The sequence below is a fragment of the Marmota monax genome, unplaced genomic scaffold (genome assembly GCF_021218885.2).
Source record: "Marmota monax isolate L192 unplaced genomic scaffold, Marmota_monax_Labrador192_F-V1.1 WCK01_AAM20220418_F8-fsc00122, whole genome shotgun sequence".
In the NCBI taxonomy this organism is placed as follows: Eukaryota; Metazoa; Chordata; class Mammalia; order Rodentia; family Sciuridae; genus Marmota; species Marmota monax.
The window spans coordinates 3175173-3188642 of record NW_026695223.1 but is presented as its reverse complement, the minus strand read 5'-3'; the positions used below and the strand labels follow the sequence as shown (position 1 = coordinate 3188642).

The following is a 13470-nucleotide window of genomic DNA, read 5'->3' as shown; positions in this document are numbered from 1 at the left end:
AATAAGTGTGCTGGGCAGCAGAGGTGTGCTGAGACTGTTCCAGGCAAGCCAGGACACACGGTCACTTTGCCCTGGGTCACTGCTGGGAAAGCCCAGGGCTCTGAGAGCACAGTGGGAACCCATTGCCTGGAACAGTGACCTCCATGGAACTTGAGGGGCGTCTCTCTGGGAAGCAGTGCCCTGTGTTGGGGCTGGGGAAGGCCTGCTGTTTCTGTTGTCCTTCTCTCTCCTAGAGACACCATGCCCAGAATCTGCCTCCCGTCTGGTCATCACACTGGCCTGGCACAGTGTCCTCCCTTATTTAGAGCGCAGTGGCATGGCAGGGATGCTCCGGATGGCTCACCTGGTGCTCCCAGGGCGCTGGCCTTTCTGACTGTTGCAAACGTGTTTCTTACAGATTCTCTCCTCCCCATCTCTTTCCTTTTTGTAGCCTTCCAGTACCCACAGCTCAACCTATCTCAGTTACTGAAGTCCTCCTGGGTCAGAACAGGTGAGTAGAGCTGGCATAATGTTTTGGGAACTGTAAGAATGAGAAGTCTGTGTGGGCATATTGAGAATGAGACGCCTTTCCTGTTTCCTAAATTGAGGACAAAATGTACTTTAAATTCTTGGCAGAGAATGAATGAGAAAGGGATTCAAATTGGGCTATGGGAAAGTGTCCCACTGAGTTGTGGCACAAAAAGGATTGGCCTTCTTTAAAATTTATACATAAGTCCAGGGCAGAATCTAACCAGAACTCACAATGTCCCGACCTGGAACAAGATGAGGTTCAGAAGTGAGGATCTTTTTTCCTAAAATTGTTATTTGTTGGTTTAGAAAGACAAGTAAGATAGTTAAACTGCCACAGGGGCCCACAGCAGCTATTTAGAGGGAGGGCGTCACAGAGAGAGAATTTCTAACCAGGTCCACGCGTCTTACCAACAGTTAGACACTCCCTTGGTGCCAGAGTACAAGCAGCATGTGATTGGCACAGGTAAGGAGTATGTCAAGCAGCGTCATCACCGTTTACGGGATGCCAGTTCTTACTGAACATACAGCGTGCTGTGCAAGGGCCTGCCTCTTTGCATGGCATGGGGCCTTGTTTTCTAGATGATTTTCATAGCGATTGAGTGACTTGCCTAAGGTTGTATCTCACAGAGGATTGAAACTAGTTCTGGCTGGAAAGCACATGGTGCTTCCCTATGGACCATGCTGATAAGCTGATTATCTGTTTAGATAATCTCGTCTAAAGTAGATACCAGAAGTCAGCCAGACACCCTTTCTTCAAGTGAGTTTGTAAGTCCAAGTCTTAAGACAAGATAAGAATGCACACTGTTTCCAGGAGTTTTGAGATAAGTGCAGACAGACACAATGTTGGATCTCACACAGATGCTCTTTGCTCCAGAGCTCCTACTGTGCTGTGTTCCCAGGTTTTCTGGCCACCCGGCTGCAGAACACTTAGATAAGATCAGAGCATGGCCAGGTCCACCCTCACCTGTGTCCATTTTGCCCACTCCTAAGGTCTCCTCTCTAGGATCAGCATTTATAGTAATCTGTGTTAATTTCGGCCTCACACACATATACACCCATGCAGTCCCACCCTTTCCGCCTCTGACGTGTTGGGGGCTGCGTGTTTCCTGTTGCATGCAGTCCTCCTGGGCGTTGTGGAGAAGCAGCTCCAGAACGAGGTGTTTCAAGCTGAGATGGAGCGCAAGCTGGCCCAGCTGCTCAGTGAGGTTCCCACCAGGAGGCGCATGTGGAGAAGGGCCACCGTGGCTGCAGGGAACAGCGTGGTGCAGGTACTTGTAGAGGGAGAGAGGAGGGAGAGGGGGAGCCCACTGAAAATCCTGTGCTTCATGTGCAAATGGGAAATGCAAGGAAAAAATTCTGATTTCAACTGATTGCTCTTTTGCAAAGCAACTAATGTGGCAGCACTGGGGGCCAAGTAGCGTTGACCGAGTCCTAGTACGTGGGTGGTCTAGCACTGACCTGGGGAGCAGAGCACAAGGGTTGCTACTAGATTGCCATAATAATGCAAGAGCTTACTTTTTTGAAGAGTGTTTTTTTTTTAATTACCAAAAATGTGTTTATGGCTGGAATTCATTATAAACATGAATTGTTTATCTGGAAGAGACCTTAAGAGATGGAGAGAGGGTCTCTTTCTGTCTCCCACCAACATGGTTGTCTTGTGTTACCCCAAGTCTCCTTCACGTTGGTGAACTGGCAGACAGATTCCAAAAGATAGATTGGTTTGAACTTAAGGGTGACCCATTTTAAATGCACAGACTCATAAGACACTGGGAGTTGGGCTGTTATTTGTTCCTTTTCTAGGTGAATGATGTGGGCTTTTTCTTCTTTACTAACCGCTAGGAAAATGGGCTGTTTAGAATGACTGTATTTCAGAAAAAGGAAACTAGGATGACACTCAGAGGTGCAGGTGTGGGGCTGGCCGGCCCGGGGTGGGAGGCATCAGAGAAGATGTGCACATGGCATTGGGTAGGATGAGGGTGGCATATTTCCTGAGAAATGGCATCCTGGTCCCTGACACTCTCACCAAGTGCTTCCCTCCTGGCATTGCTGTGTACCCTCCAGAAATGTGATTCTTAGGTTTCTAAAGTGCTTCCTTTGTCAATTGCAGTAACTAGAGAGAAATTTAAAAACTAATAAAAATCAAATAAGCATAAAACAAAGAATAAAAATTAAAATGAGTTATAAAACCTTTGCCTTGTTCTATAGCCCTTGGCTTCATAGAGTTCAAGATTTGAGTGTGGGTTGATTTATGCACACAAAGCAATTAGGAGCACCATAAAACTGTAAAAATAAGGTGCTAAATTGGACATGCAAGGTCCTGAAGTAGGAATATTAATTTGTGGAAGTTAACTGGTACACCTAATGTTAATGGTGCTGTCTGATACAGGTGCTTATAAAGCGTTCTGCTTCTCTTCCCCTTTCAAGTGGCCAAACAGTGAGGATGTAGTCAAGGATTTGTAGACAGGAGTACACAACTCCTCACCAGAACTTAATTTGTAAATGTGAAAAAGTTGAACAAACCTAAATGTCCAGCATTTGGGGATAAATAGCAAATATTTATTTGTTGGAATATTATGCTGCCATTATTTTTTAAAATTAGAAATACAGAAGGATGTTTAAGTGAAAAGAGACTAAAAAAGACCTATATGATATAATCCAAATAGTAATATAGAATTCAAGGGAAAAAAGAATTGAAGGAAATATATCAAATTTACTTGGAGCCAGGTGCGATGGTGCATCCCACTAATTCCAGCGGCTCAGGAGGCTGAGGCAGGAGGATCAAGAATTCAAACCCAGCCTCAGCAACTTAGTGAGGTCCTAAGCAACTCAGGGAGATGCTATCTCTAAATAAGATACAAAAAAGAGCTGGGGATGTGGCTCAGTTGTCCAGTGACCCTGAGTTCAATCCCGGTAATCCTCCCCAGACCAAAAAAAAAAGTTTACTCTGGTTTTCTTCAATTGGTTGAATTTCAGGAGATTTGAATTTTATTACCTTTTTTACATGTGAATTTTGAAATTTTGCCAATGGGCCATATGATTTTTATAGTGTACATGTGATTTTAATCAGAAACTAATTTTTAAAATGAAGTTGAAAATATTACCCAAAGTGATGGTCTCATGGTACCAGGCTCATCATGGTTCCAGACCCAGTCCTAGTAGCCGTCAGCTGGGGGATGAGGGATGCTGGAGCCAGACCTTCTGACCATTACATTCAGACGGGACCAGCTGGTGAGAGGCTTTAATCAGGGTGGCATCACTGGACATTTGGACATCCCTGGACATTCTTCTACAGGAAGAAATCATGCTAAATTTATCAAACTTTTTTTTTTAAGTTTTCTTTTTAGTTGTAGATGGACACAATACTCTTATTTTATTTATCTTTATTTTTATGTGGTATTGGGGATCCAACCCAGTGCCTCACACGTGCTAGGCAAGTGCTCTGCCACTGAGCCACAACCCGGGCCCCTTATCAAACTTTTATATAGGTTACGTATGCATATAGAGAAGAGGGTCAGGTGGACATAATCTGCATGGTTTTCTGCAGCCTTTTGATAGCATTCCATACTACAGGCTAATAAAAAGCCAGTCACCACAACATGGTCATGGGGAAGGAGGAGGTGACAGAGGAGGAGATGTGCTCAGTCAGCAGGCCTCCGGACAGCAGGCAGAGGGCAGGACAGACAAGTCTTCTCAGGATCAAATAGGATGGATGTTCTTTTTTAAAAATTTCTTTTTTTTAGTTGTAGATGGACAGCGTGCCTTTATTTATTTTATTTGTTTATTTTTATGTGGTGCTGAGTATTGAATCCAGGACCTCACGTGTGCTAGGCAAGCACTTTGCCACTAAGCTACAGCCCTAGCCGTTGACAGATGTTCTTAGAGGGTGAGAGTTTGGACCCAGGTTGTTAAGGATCTTTGGAGATGATTTAGATAAAGGAGTTTTCAGTGAAATCATGAAATCGTTGGTTTTCCAGAAGTTTCGCAAGGTGAAGGAGTCCAGCTGTGGTACCCAGAGCGTAGGACAATGTCACAAAGCCACACATGTGGATAGAGAAGTAGCAGCTGCATTTTAGCAACAGCAAAAGTACAGAACAAAAATTCAAAGTGCACGAGTAAAACAAGGCCCTCATTGAACTTTTTCTCAGGATATGAACCTAGTGCTTTGCTGAAGGCTAAGAGGGCAATAAAATAGTTGCACATTATTAACAGAAATAGCAACGAAACAAACCTGTATGAGTGCAACACCCTGATACGTCAAGTGGTCAAGATGCTCAAGTGCGGATGGGAAGGGGCTGTCTTAGGACACAGAGGAAGTTAGGTTTTGGGACATATCCAGGTTTGATTTGATCTGGAAGATCACAAATTTACAAGGTTTACTATTCTTAAATGAGCAGTTCTCAGTGGGTGGTGCTTTTGCCCCGCTCCCACTCCAGGGCACATTTGGCGATGTCTGGAGACATTTTTGATTGTCACTTTGTGTGGTGCAGGCCAAGAGTCAGTTGCTACTGGCATCTGGTGGGTAGAGGGCAGGGATGCTGCTAACCAACCTAGAATACTGGCCCCAAGTGTCGATAGTTCTGAGGTTGGGAGGAGGGAATGCTAGTTGACTCAAGAAGGGACTTCACAGGAAGGTCAGGAGTGGCCCCCATGGCTTGGTGAGCCTGTTGGAGCTTGTTGGCAACACTTCTGGACTGCCAGGCCTGGCCAGCCCTAAGTCCTGTGTATCTTGCTGGCCCTGACATCTCAGAGATACTGAGTACAACAAAGCACACTTGACATTCTGCACGGAGGAACTTACATTTGAATCCCTCTTCCCATCAAGAGAGAGCACCTTCATGATGTGGGGCTCTGGGCAGGGAAGGGGCTTGTTGTGAGGAGTAAATTCCTCGGTCACAGTCAGGGGTAGGTGGCCTGAGGATGGAAATGTGAGCTTCTGCAATGCTGATGGTTTCTGTTCTCTCAGGTGGTCAATGTGTCCAGGCTGGAGGGAGATGACAATCCCGTGCAGCTCATCTACTTTGTGGAGGATCAAGACGGGGAGAGACTCAGTGCCGTCAAGTCTTCAGATCTGATTAACAAGATAGACCTTCAGAGAGCTGCGATTATCTTGGGGTATCGAATCCAAGGCGCTATTGCCCAGCGTAAGTCCCAACTATGTTGGGGCCCCAGACAGGCTTCTCTCAACATAAGCTCCAATGTGGGGCAGTATATTTTGTGTCTTAAGCCCTTATTATGAATTGACACTTATATAAGATGCCAGTTGTTAAAGCTCATTTGCTGAGACCCCCTTTGTTCTAGATTCTGGGGTCTTCTAGTTGTGGTGGGTACTGCTGCTTTGCCTATTTCCTCTTCCTGGTGTTGGAGTGAGTTACGGCACCTTACATCAATGCTAATGTCCTTCTCCCTTCTCCTGTGCTGTTTCTCTTTTTAAAAATTTTGACTTAGGCAAATTCGTTGTGCTTGTTTTGTTATTATTCCAAAATCTCCTATGTCATGTTCTGAACGTTGGTGGGGACCGTGAGTCACGCAGGAAGCAGGGAGGTGCCCTCTGGATTTGTTGGCTCCTTTCAGGGTCTTTCAACACAAAGAAGTCCTTGATCCTTACCCTTTTCAATCCTGTCTCTCTCTCACCCTATCCTCACACCACTCCACAGTGTAGAAAGAGGTATTTTGATCTTTGTTTTTGTTGGAAAGTCCTTGGCCCCTGCTCCCTGGCCGTGCCTGTTCTTGGTGTCTCTTTTCCAACTCTCAGATTTTGGGTACATATTTAAAATGAAGGAAAAGGAGAGGCAAAAAAAAAAAAAAAAAAAGGAGAGGTCTATTTTCCAAATAGACCTTTACAAATCAGACTCTTTTAATGGGGATGTTTTTCCTCTGTGATCCGGAGAGTCCTTTTAAGAGCTTGGGGAGATTTGCTCTGGCACTAAAGCCATCAGGAAGTGTTTTAACACCAGAGGATGCTGAAAAACTCCTTAGAGAGTGTAGATGGGAGGCAGAGCAGTTTCAAAAAGTGATGGCTTTGAAATTGTCCTTGGTAGCATCAGGTTCTTTGTGAAGTCTATCTTGTCCCTGGATACTAACCAGGACAGGGCTCTGGATGCATATTTTCCATTTGATGGAAGATGGTGGGACGGAGTGAGCCGTAACCACGGGCAGGCTGTGCTGGCACACCTGAGATATGACTGCATGCTAGTGCCTTCTGTTTCAAGGCAGTGAGAAAATGGGAGCAAAAGCACTTCCTGACGTGGCTTTACATGTGACATTTGTGGTGGCAGGAGGGGCAGCTCAGGCACTTAGCATTTTAAACAAGGTTGAGTACAGCAGGATACCACATCTTTTAGGCCTTCCTCCGTCTGGTCTTGGACCTCTCCTTCCCCAGTCCTGGGATTTCAGAGTTGGTGAAGGAGGCCTCAGCTGAAGCCAGGGCCATCCCAGGGGCTTTGGGACACTGGTGTTGACCTGGCTTTGCTCAGCCTCTGCCACTCCAGTGGTTTACCAGGCTGGAGCTCAGAGGAGTGTCCAGATCTCTCAGCTCCTTGGTAGATGCTGACATTGCTTCTCTGTTGTCAGTTGTTTTTATGCAAAGTGAGCTCCGTATATAAATTACATTCACATTAAACCTTAAAATCCAAAGTTTTGACCCATTGTTATTTTCCCCCTGTCACCTGCAGTGTCTGCTCTGCCGGGGCCTTTTTCATAGTCCATCTGATTTAGAATGTTTGCTCCCTCCCTGTTGCTGTCAGGGGTCTAACCCAAACATAAACCTACCCTAAGAATCTTTTGTAATTACATCTTTGAGCAGATACTTTTAGATCCCACCACAGGTATTAGCAGTTATATGACATGAAGGAGCCTAGGACTCAGTCCCTGCCCATGTCAACTAAGATGGATTTGAAAAGACAAGACTAGATCCTGGCCAGATTGAAGAGCAGAGTGTGCAGTGTATTAAGCTGGTACATTTATATAATAAGAAGCATTTTAAAAGAATAATGAGGCACCATTTGCAAAACAAAGACAACAAGAACAAAAGAACTTAGACCAGGGAGAGATTAGTGTCCTCATGGGGGGTCCTTATGAGGCAGCTCTGTGGGGTGAGAGGGGTGGGCATTTAGGTTCCATGACTGGATCTGAGTGGAAGAAGCATTGAGCATAGTTTGGGTCGGGCAAGGAGCCACTGAGGGAAACTGGGGGTCCAGGGGAATCGAAGTGTGATGGTCCAAGGTGTGAAAGAAGAGGGGGCTGATAAGGGTAGGTGGGCACGACATGGGCGAGGAGTGCCACATTCAAAGCGTAAGATTTACTTGAATATGATTTAAAAAATTGACACTTGCTAGCTTAAATAAAAGAGTTTTAATGAAGACCCAAGTGTTCAGGGAGGGTCCCAGATGAGGAAGTAAAGGCAGCATAACCATGTGTTAGGACTTCAGTTTCCAAACACAGTGGTGCACACCTTAGAAAAATTTGAGAATCATCTTTATCATTTTTAAAAAATCATGGTAACATATATGTAGCATAAAATTTACCATTTTTTTTTCTATTGGTGCTGGGGATTGAGCCCAGGGCCCTGTGCATGCTAGACAAGTCCTTACCACTGAGCCACATTCCCCAGTCCTGCATTTTCACCATATTTAAGTGTATAATTCAATGACTTTAACTAGATTCACAGTGTTCACAACCATCTCCATTACCCGTTTCCAGAGCTCTTTGATTATCCCAAACAGAAACTCTACTTATTAAATAATCCCTCCTCATTTGCCACCCCCATCCTCTGTTCTTCTGTCTGTCTCTATAAACTAGCCTCATTTTGGGTGGAATCACGACACTCACCTTTTGGGGCCTGACTTCTTTCACTTAGCGGGTCTTCACGGTTCATCCAGTTGTAGTGTGTGTCAGCTTTCCCTTCCTTTTGAACAGTTGATGATATTCACCGTATCAACGTACCACATTTTGCTTATCCATTCGCCTGTTGATGGGTATTTGGGTTGTTTCCTCCTGTGGCTGTCATGATTGATGCCACTATGAACAGCACCATCTGTATCACCTTTCAGTTGCTGAAGGAGAAGTTACCATGGGCCTGTGTGCTCTTGCTGTGTCTCATGAGTTATTTCTCTCGGTACACGGCACTACTAGTACATGACGTTATTTTGCGACTCATTTACTTGATTGAACCTGTGTTCCTTGGGGGCTTTGTCTTCTTGTCCATCCTTGTATCCTCCTCTAGAACTGCATCTGGCACATGTAATAAGCACTTGTGGATCCAGATGCTGGGGTGCATGCCTGTGATGGCTCAGGAGGCTGAGGCAGGAGGATGGCAAGTTTGAGGCCAGCCTGGGTAACTTAGCAAAACCCTGTCTCAAAATAAATAAATAAATAAATAAATAGTGCTGGGATGTAGCTTAATGGTGAAGTGCCCCTGGGTTCAATCCCTCATACTAAATAAATAAATAAATAAAATTTGAGAATAAGTGGAAAAACTTATTGAGTAGCAAGAGATGGGGAGCCTCCTAGTCGGGCTCCTGTGCTCTCTTGAGACCTGGGAGGGTGTGGATTCCAGCTGTGATAGTTCTGTGGGCACAGCAGTGTTCTGTATAAGCAGCTGCTTTTCACTTTCTTTAAAAAAATATTTATTTATTTATTTTTATGTGGTGCTGAGGATCGAACCCAGTGCCTCACACATGTGCACAGCAAGTGCTCTGCCAGTGAGCTGCAGCCTCAACCCTGCTTTTCACTTTTGATCAAAGTTTTACAGAACCATTTTTGGTGTGGAAATGTACTGCCATGAGAATTCAGAGATGAGCTAATAAACTAGAAGTCAGGAGACCTAGAACCAACGGAGCTTTGCCATTGAATTAGCCCCAGGCCTTTGGAAACCTCCGATGTGTCATCGTGATTGCTGATGTCCCCTGCAGGGGCATTGCATGTTGCCTGCTCATAGTTCCTGTCATTGGGAGGTTATAACTTACTGTCTTGAGTAGAAGGTCTGGGGACTTTCTGAGTTCCTCATGGAGGAAGACACATTCAGTCCGGTGCATGGGCTAAGAAGGCATTATTGAGAGACTGTCTTCCTGTCCACAGCTCTGGACAGGGTGAAGAGGCCATCTCCGGAGTCCCAGAGCAGCAACCTGTGGGTCACTGTTGGCGTGGTCATCCCGGTGCTGGTGGTGATGGTGATCATCGTCATCCTCTACTGGAAGCTCTGCCGTACGGACAAGCTGGACTTTCAGCCTGACACTGTGGCCAACATTCAGCAGCGGCAGAAGGTAAGGGTCGGGATCACTTGAGCAACCTTGTGGGACAGATATGGGTCCAGGCTCTAGATATTGAAAGGTGGGGAGAGAGCTATTAAAGGAATCTTCTGGCTCAGGGGTGGTGTCCTCTGTCTTCGTGTATGCATAACTGAAAGCCCAGTTCTTCTATAGTGGACATATTCCAGGAAGGTGAGGCTGCAGAGGCTCAGAGGTGAAGTGAGCTCTGTGGTTTCATTTTTGAGAGTCAGTTGAAGATTATATCCATCCTGAGTCATTTGAAGATCTTATCAATTGAGGATCATGTCTATCCTTTGTATGAATTTGGATCTCTTTCACCCCTGGATATTTTCAGAGAAGAGGGGCCAAGGAAATTTTTCTCACATCAATGTATGTTTTCTTTCATACACAACTCCACCAGACAGCTCCTTCATTCTCTGTCCGCCATGTTGAATGCCCATCTATCCACTCCATCATTCAGAATTGTAAATACATGCCTTAAACTTCTAACTTCAAATATACGAGCAGACATTTATTTGGTATTCTTTCAGTGTTATCAGTTCTTTTTGTTGTTGTTGTTCTGAGTGTTGGTCTGCTGAGAGCAATACTATATGATTTTTCTTGCAATAAATAATACCCATAATGTATCAGCTGTGGTTTCCAATTTGGTTTTCTTTGAGAAGAGCAAGGCAATCTGAGTGCAGAATTTTCTTGATTTTTTTTTTATGCCTCCCTCCACCCCCCCCCATTTTGCAGTTTTTTAAAGTTGATTTGCCTACACCTAGTTCGACATCATTTTTTTTTAGCAGCCCATTTTACATGTGTCTTTTCCAAAGCACTCAACTTAGTTTTTATAGAAATAGCAATTCTCTTTTCACATGTATGTTTCAGCGGTATTCTATACTATCTTCATAGTCACATCAGGTTCAGAGCAAAGAAATTGGCTTTGGGTCAGTGTCTGGCTCATATGCCAGAGTCCTAGGGAAGAACTCACCACAGACATTCACCTCAGCATGAATATCCGTGTGTTTAGGGAGTGGAAGGTGGTGGTCAGTCTACTGTATTAACTTTTACCCTCTGTGGATCTCACAAATTTAGAGGACTCACCCCACTTTGATGGTACTTATTCTTTTGATTAAAAACAGGCAAGCAAAAGGCAAAAGAACAAGGAATAAGAGAACCTTTTAACTTCATTCTGATGATCTCAGTGTAGTTCTGCCTGTTATAAACCTTGACCTGCTGAATGAAAACACAGGTTTTATTTTTATTTTTATTTTATTTTTGTAAAAGTGAATGAAAATCGTCCATTTTTTTTCCTTATGAGTTCAGCAAAAATGCAAAATCTTAATTAGATATCAAGCTTATGGCTATGTTAGAATCATTTCATATGTAAATGTTATATTTCCACTCATCTCCATGTATTATGTACATGGTCTGCTTGGGTTGTTCTATTGTTATACCAGTGAATGGCATGGAAAAAACACACGACACCTGAATGATTCATAGTGTGAATTTCATTGTAAGAGGTTCAGCAATAGTTTGGGAGGTGTTATTTTTCTCATGAAAGGATTGTTATGGGGAAGTTTCAGCAGTGGAGCTGTGTGTGTAGGTCTTTGCTGGTCCATATCTCCTGATGCATGTACTCCTTGTGGAAACCCACCGTTCTTTGTTACTTCAATAAACTGAGAGGTCAGCGCATCTTGGGTTAAAAAAAGAATAGTCCCCCAGCTTTCTCCTTCTCTGATTTTACTTCTGAAATATTTTCATGTGTCAGACCATATTGTGAATCAGGTGGACAGAGTTTCAGATAGAACTTCTGGCCCTGGGGGCTGCTCTTTCTCTTTGGGTGGTGTGAGGACGTGTGATCCAAGTCGCCAGCCTTGTTGCGTCAAGGGTCTTCTGCAGGGAGGAGCCCGGGAGAGCCGTCGCAGCCAGCACAGGCTGTCGGGAGGCCAGGCCAGGGTCTTGTTTTGCTGGCATAAGGACCCACCTTGCCGATGTGGTCATGGATTTGCAAGAGGGGAACCATGACCTTCCTTTAGTTTAAAAACACACCTGTCTACCTCCTAGGTGCTCCTCCTAAGCCTGTATGGCCATAGCCAGGCTTGGGTGATCTGCGGGGCACTCTCCTGCCCTGGTACTTCAAGTTCCTTTTCCTGTGGCCTTCTGTTTTCTCTCTCCATTCTACTCACTCGGCCATTGCTCCAGCTCTCCAGAATCTTCCAGCGAATCCCAGAACTGTAAACATCTGGAGACAATAAATCTACTGATCTACAGTCCACACCCCCTTCCCCTATAATGAGAAGATGACCTCTTCAGATTGTCTGGGAGTAGGTTATTTTTGAAATATGATAACAGGGAGAGGCTGTTCTGTCGTGTTTTGAGGCAGGGCCCTTTCTTATTTCTAATAATAAAGGGAAAAAAATGCATTTAACTGTCCTTTATCTGTAATCTCTTTAATCTGTAGTCCTAAGTCATCATTTATCACTACCACCTGAAAAGCTGCTGCTCAGATCCTCTGCACCCTGAATGGCATTGGCTAGATACTGCAGGGCCTCAGGGAAACATGTTCCTTCTGATGGGGACAAGCCACACCCAGTTATTAGCTCTGATCCTAGTTATTGCCCAGATCTTAGCTCCTGAGTGATTGGCACCTGGGTTGCTCCTAAGGTCTGCACTGGGGGAGCTGCCTCAGACCATAACTTTACACTCACCAAAACTTCTGGGCCAGGTGGGTCAGGCTAAGTTACAAACACAAATAACATGTCATCACTGCCTTCCAGGGCCTTGGTGAGGGAGAGGAGCAGTCTCCCAAAAGCTGACACACAACAGTACAAGCAGGTTCTGTAGAGGGACCACTCCAGCAGGTGGCTGCCTCTGCCTTTGTGAGCAGGTGACACTGGGCTGCAGCTGAGAGGTGACAGAGGTGACATGGCTGCAGAAGGAATATGAGCAGCTCAGGCAAACCGGAGCAAGGTTGTAAGGAAAGGCACAGACCAAAGCCACTCAGACCCAGGTGGTGCAGTCAAGGCTGAGGGGCTTCAGGACATGGAGCGACTCTAAAAGGTACCAGGTACCGAAGACAGTCGGCAGCGACTTCAGGGCTCTCAGAAGGAACAGCAGCTTGGACAAGCTCCCATTAGCTGAGGTCCCTTGGGAAGCAGTGTAGAGTCAGTGACCTGAGGAGGAGCTGGCTGAGGGCTGCTTCCCTCCTGCTGGTCAGCCCGTGCCCCACGGCGGCCTGGAGTCTGTGCACAGGTACTCAGTTCACCCCACCAGCCGAGTGTGACCTGCCGTGGGCTTGGGTGGGAGACTCTTGGGTGCTGTCCAACAATTCATAGGCCCAGGGTTTCCATGGCCCCATGCTGGCTACGCTGAAGACAAACAGATGGCAACAGCTTTGCCTTCTAAGTGGAAACAGCATGGTGGTTAGGGTTTTTTTTTTTTTTTCAAATTATATAAGTCAAATAACCAATGATTGCAATGGCACTCTCTACATGATTGCAAATTTTTATTCAGACACTTTTGGGATTTGCTCTGTGGTTTCTATTGTCATCTTAAACTGTCCCTTCCCAGGGGGACAGGCTAACCCAAGTACTAGGGACTTCACTGTGTCTTGTTACATCTGTGTCTTATTATATTTATGACCCACGTGTCTTGAGATTCATCAGGCATCTCGCTGTTTGGCTGACCTGCTCCACCAGACCTCCCTGAC

The 13470-nt window shown here is 45.2% G+C and overlaps 1 protein-coding gene across 1 annotated transcript in view; it reads left to right on the top strand.

The window, feature by feature from the left end:
* Kiaa1549 (KIAA1549 ortholog) overlaps positions 1-13470 on the top strand; it is a 144235-nt gene that overhangs the window by 75505 nt on the left and 55260 nt on the right. Inside the window, exons 7-10 of the mRNA XM_058575719.1 lie at positions 431-490; positions 1630-1778; positions 5474-5651; positions 9586-9770. Coding sequence (XP_058431702.1) covers positions 431-490; positions 1630-1778; positions 5474-5651; positions 9586-9770 — 572 coding nt within the window. The remainder of the gene's footprint in view (positions 1-430; positions 491-1629; positions 1779-5473; positions 5652-9585; positions 9771-13470) is intronic.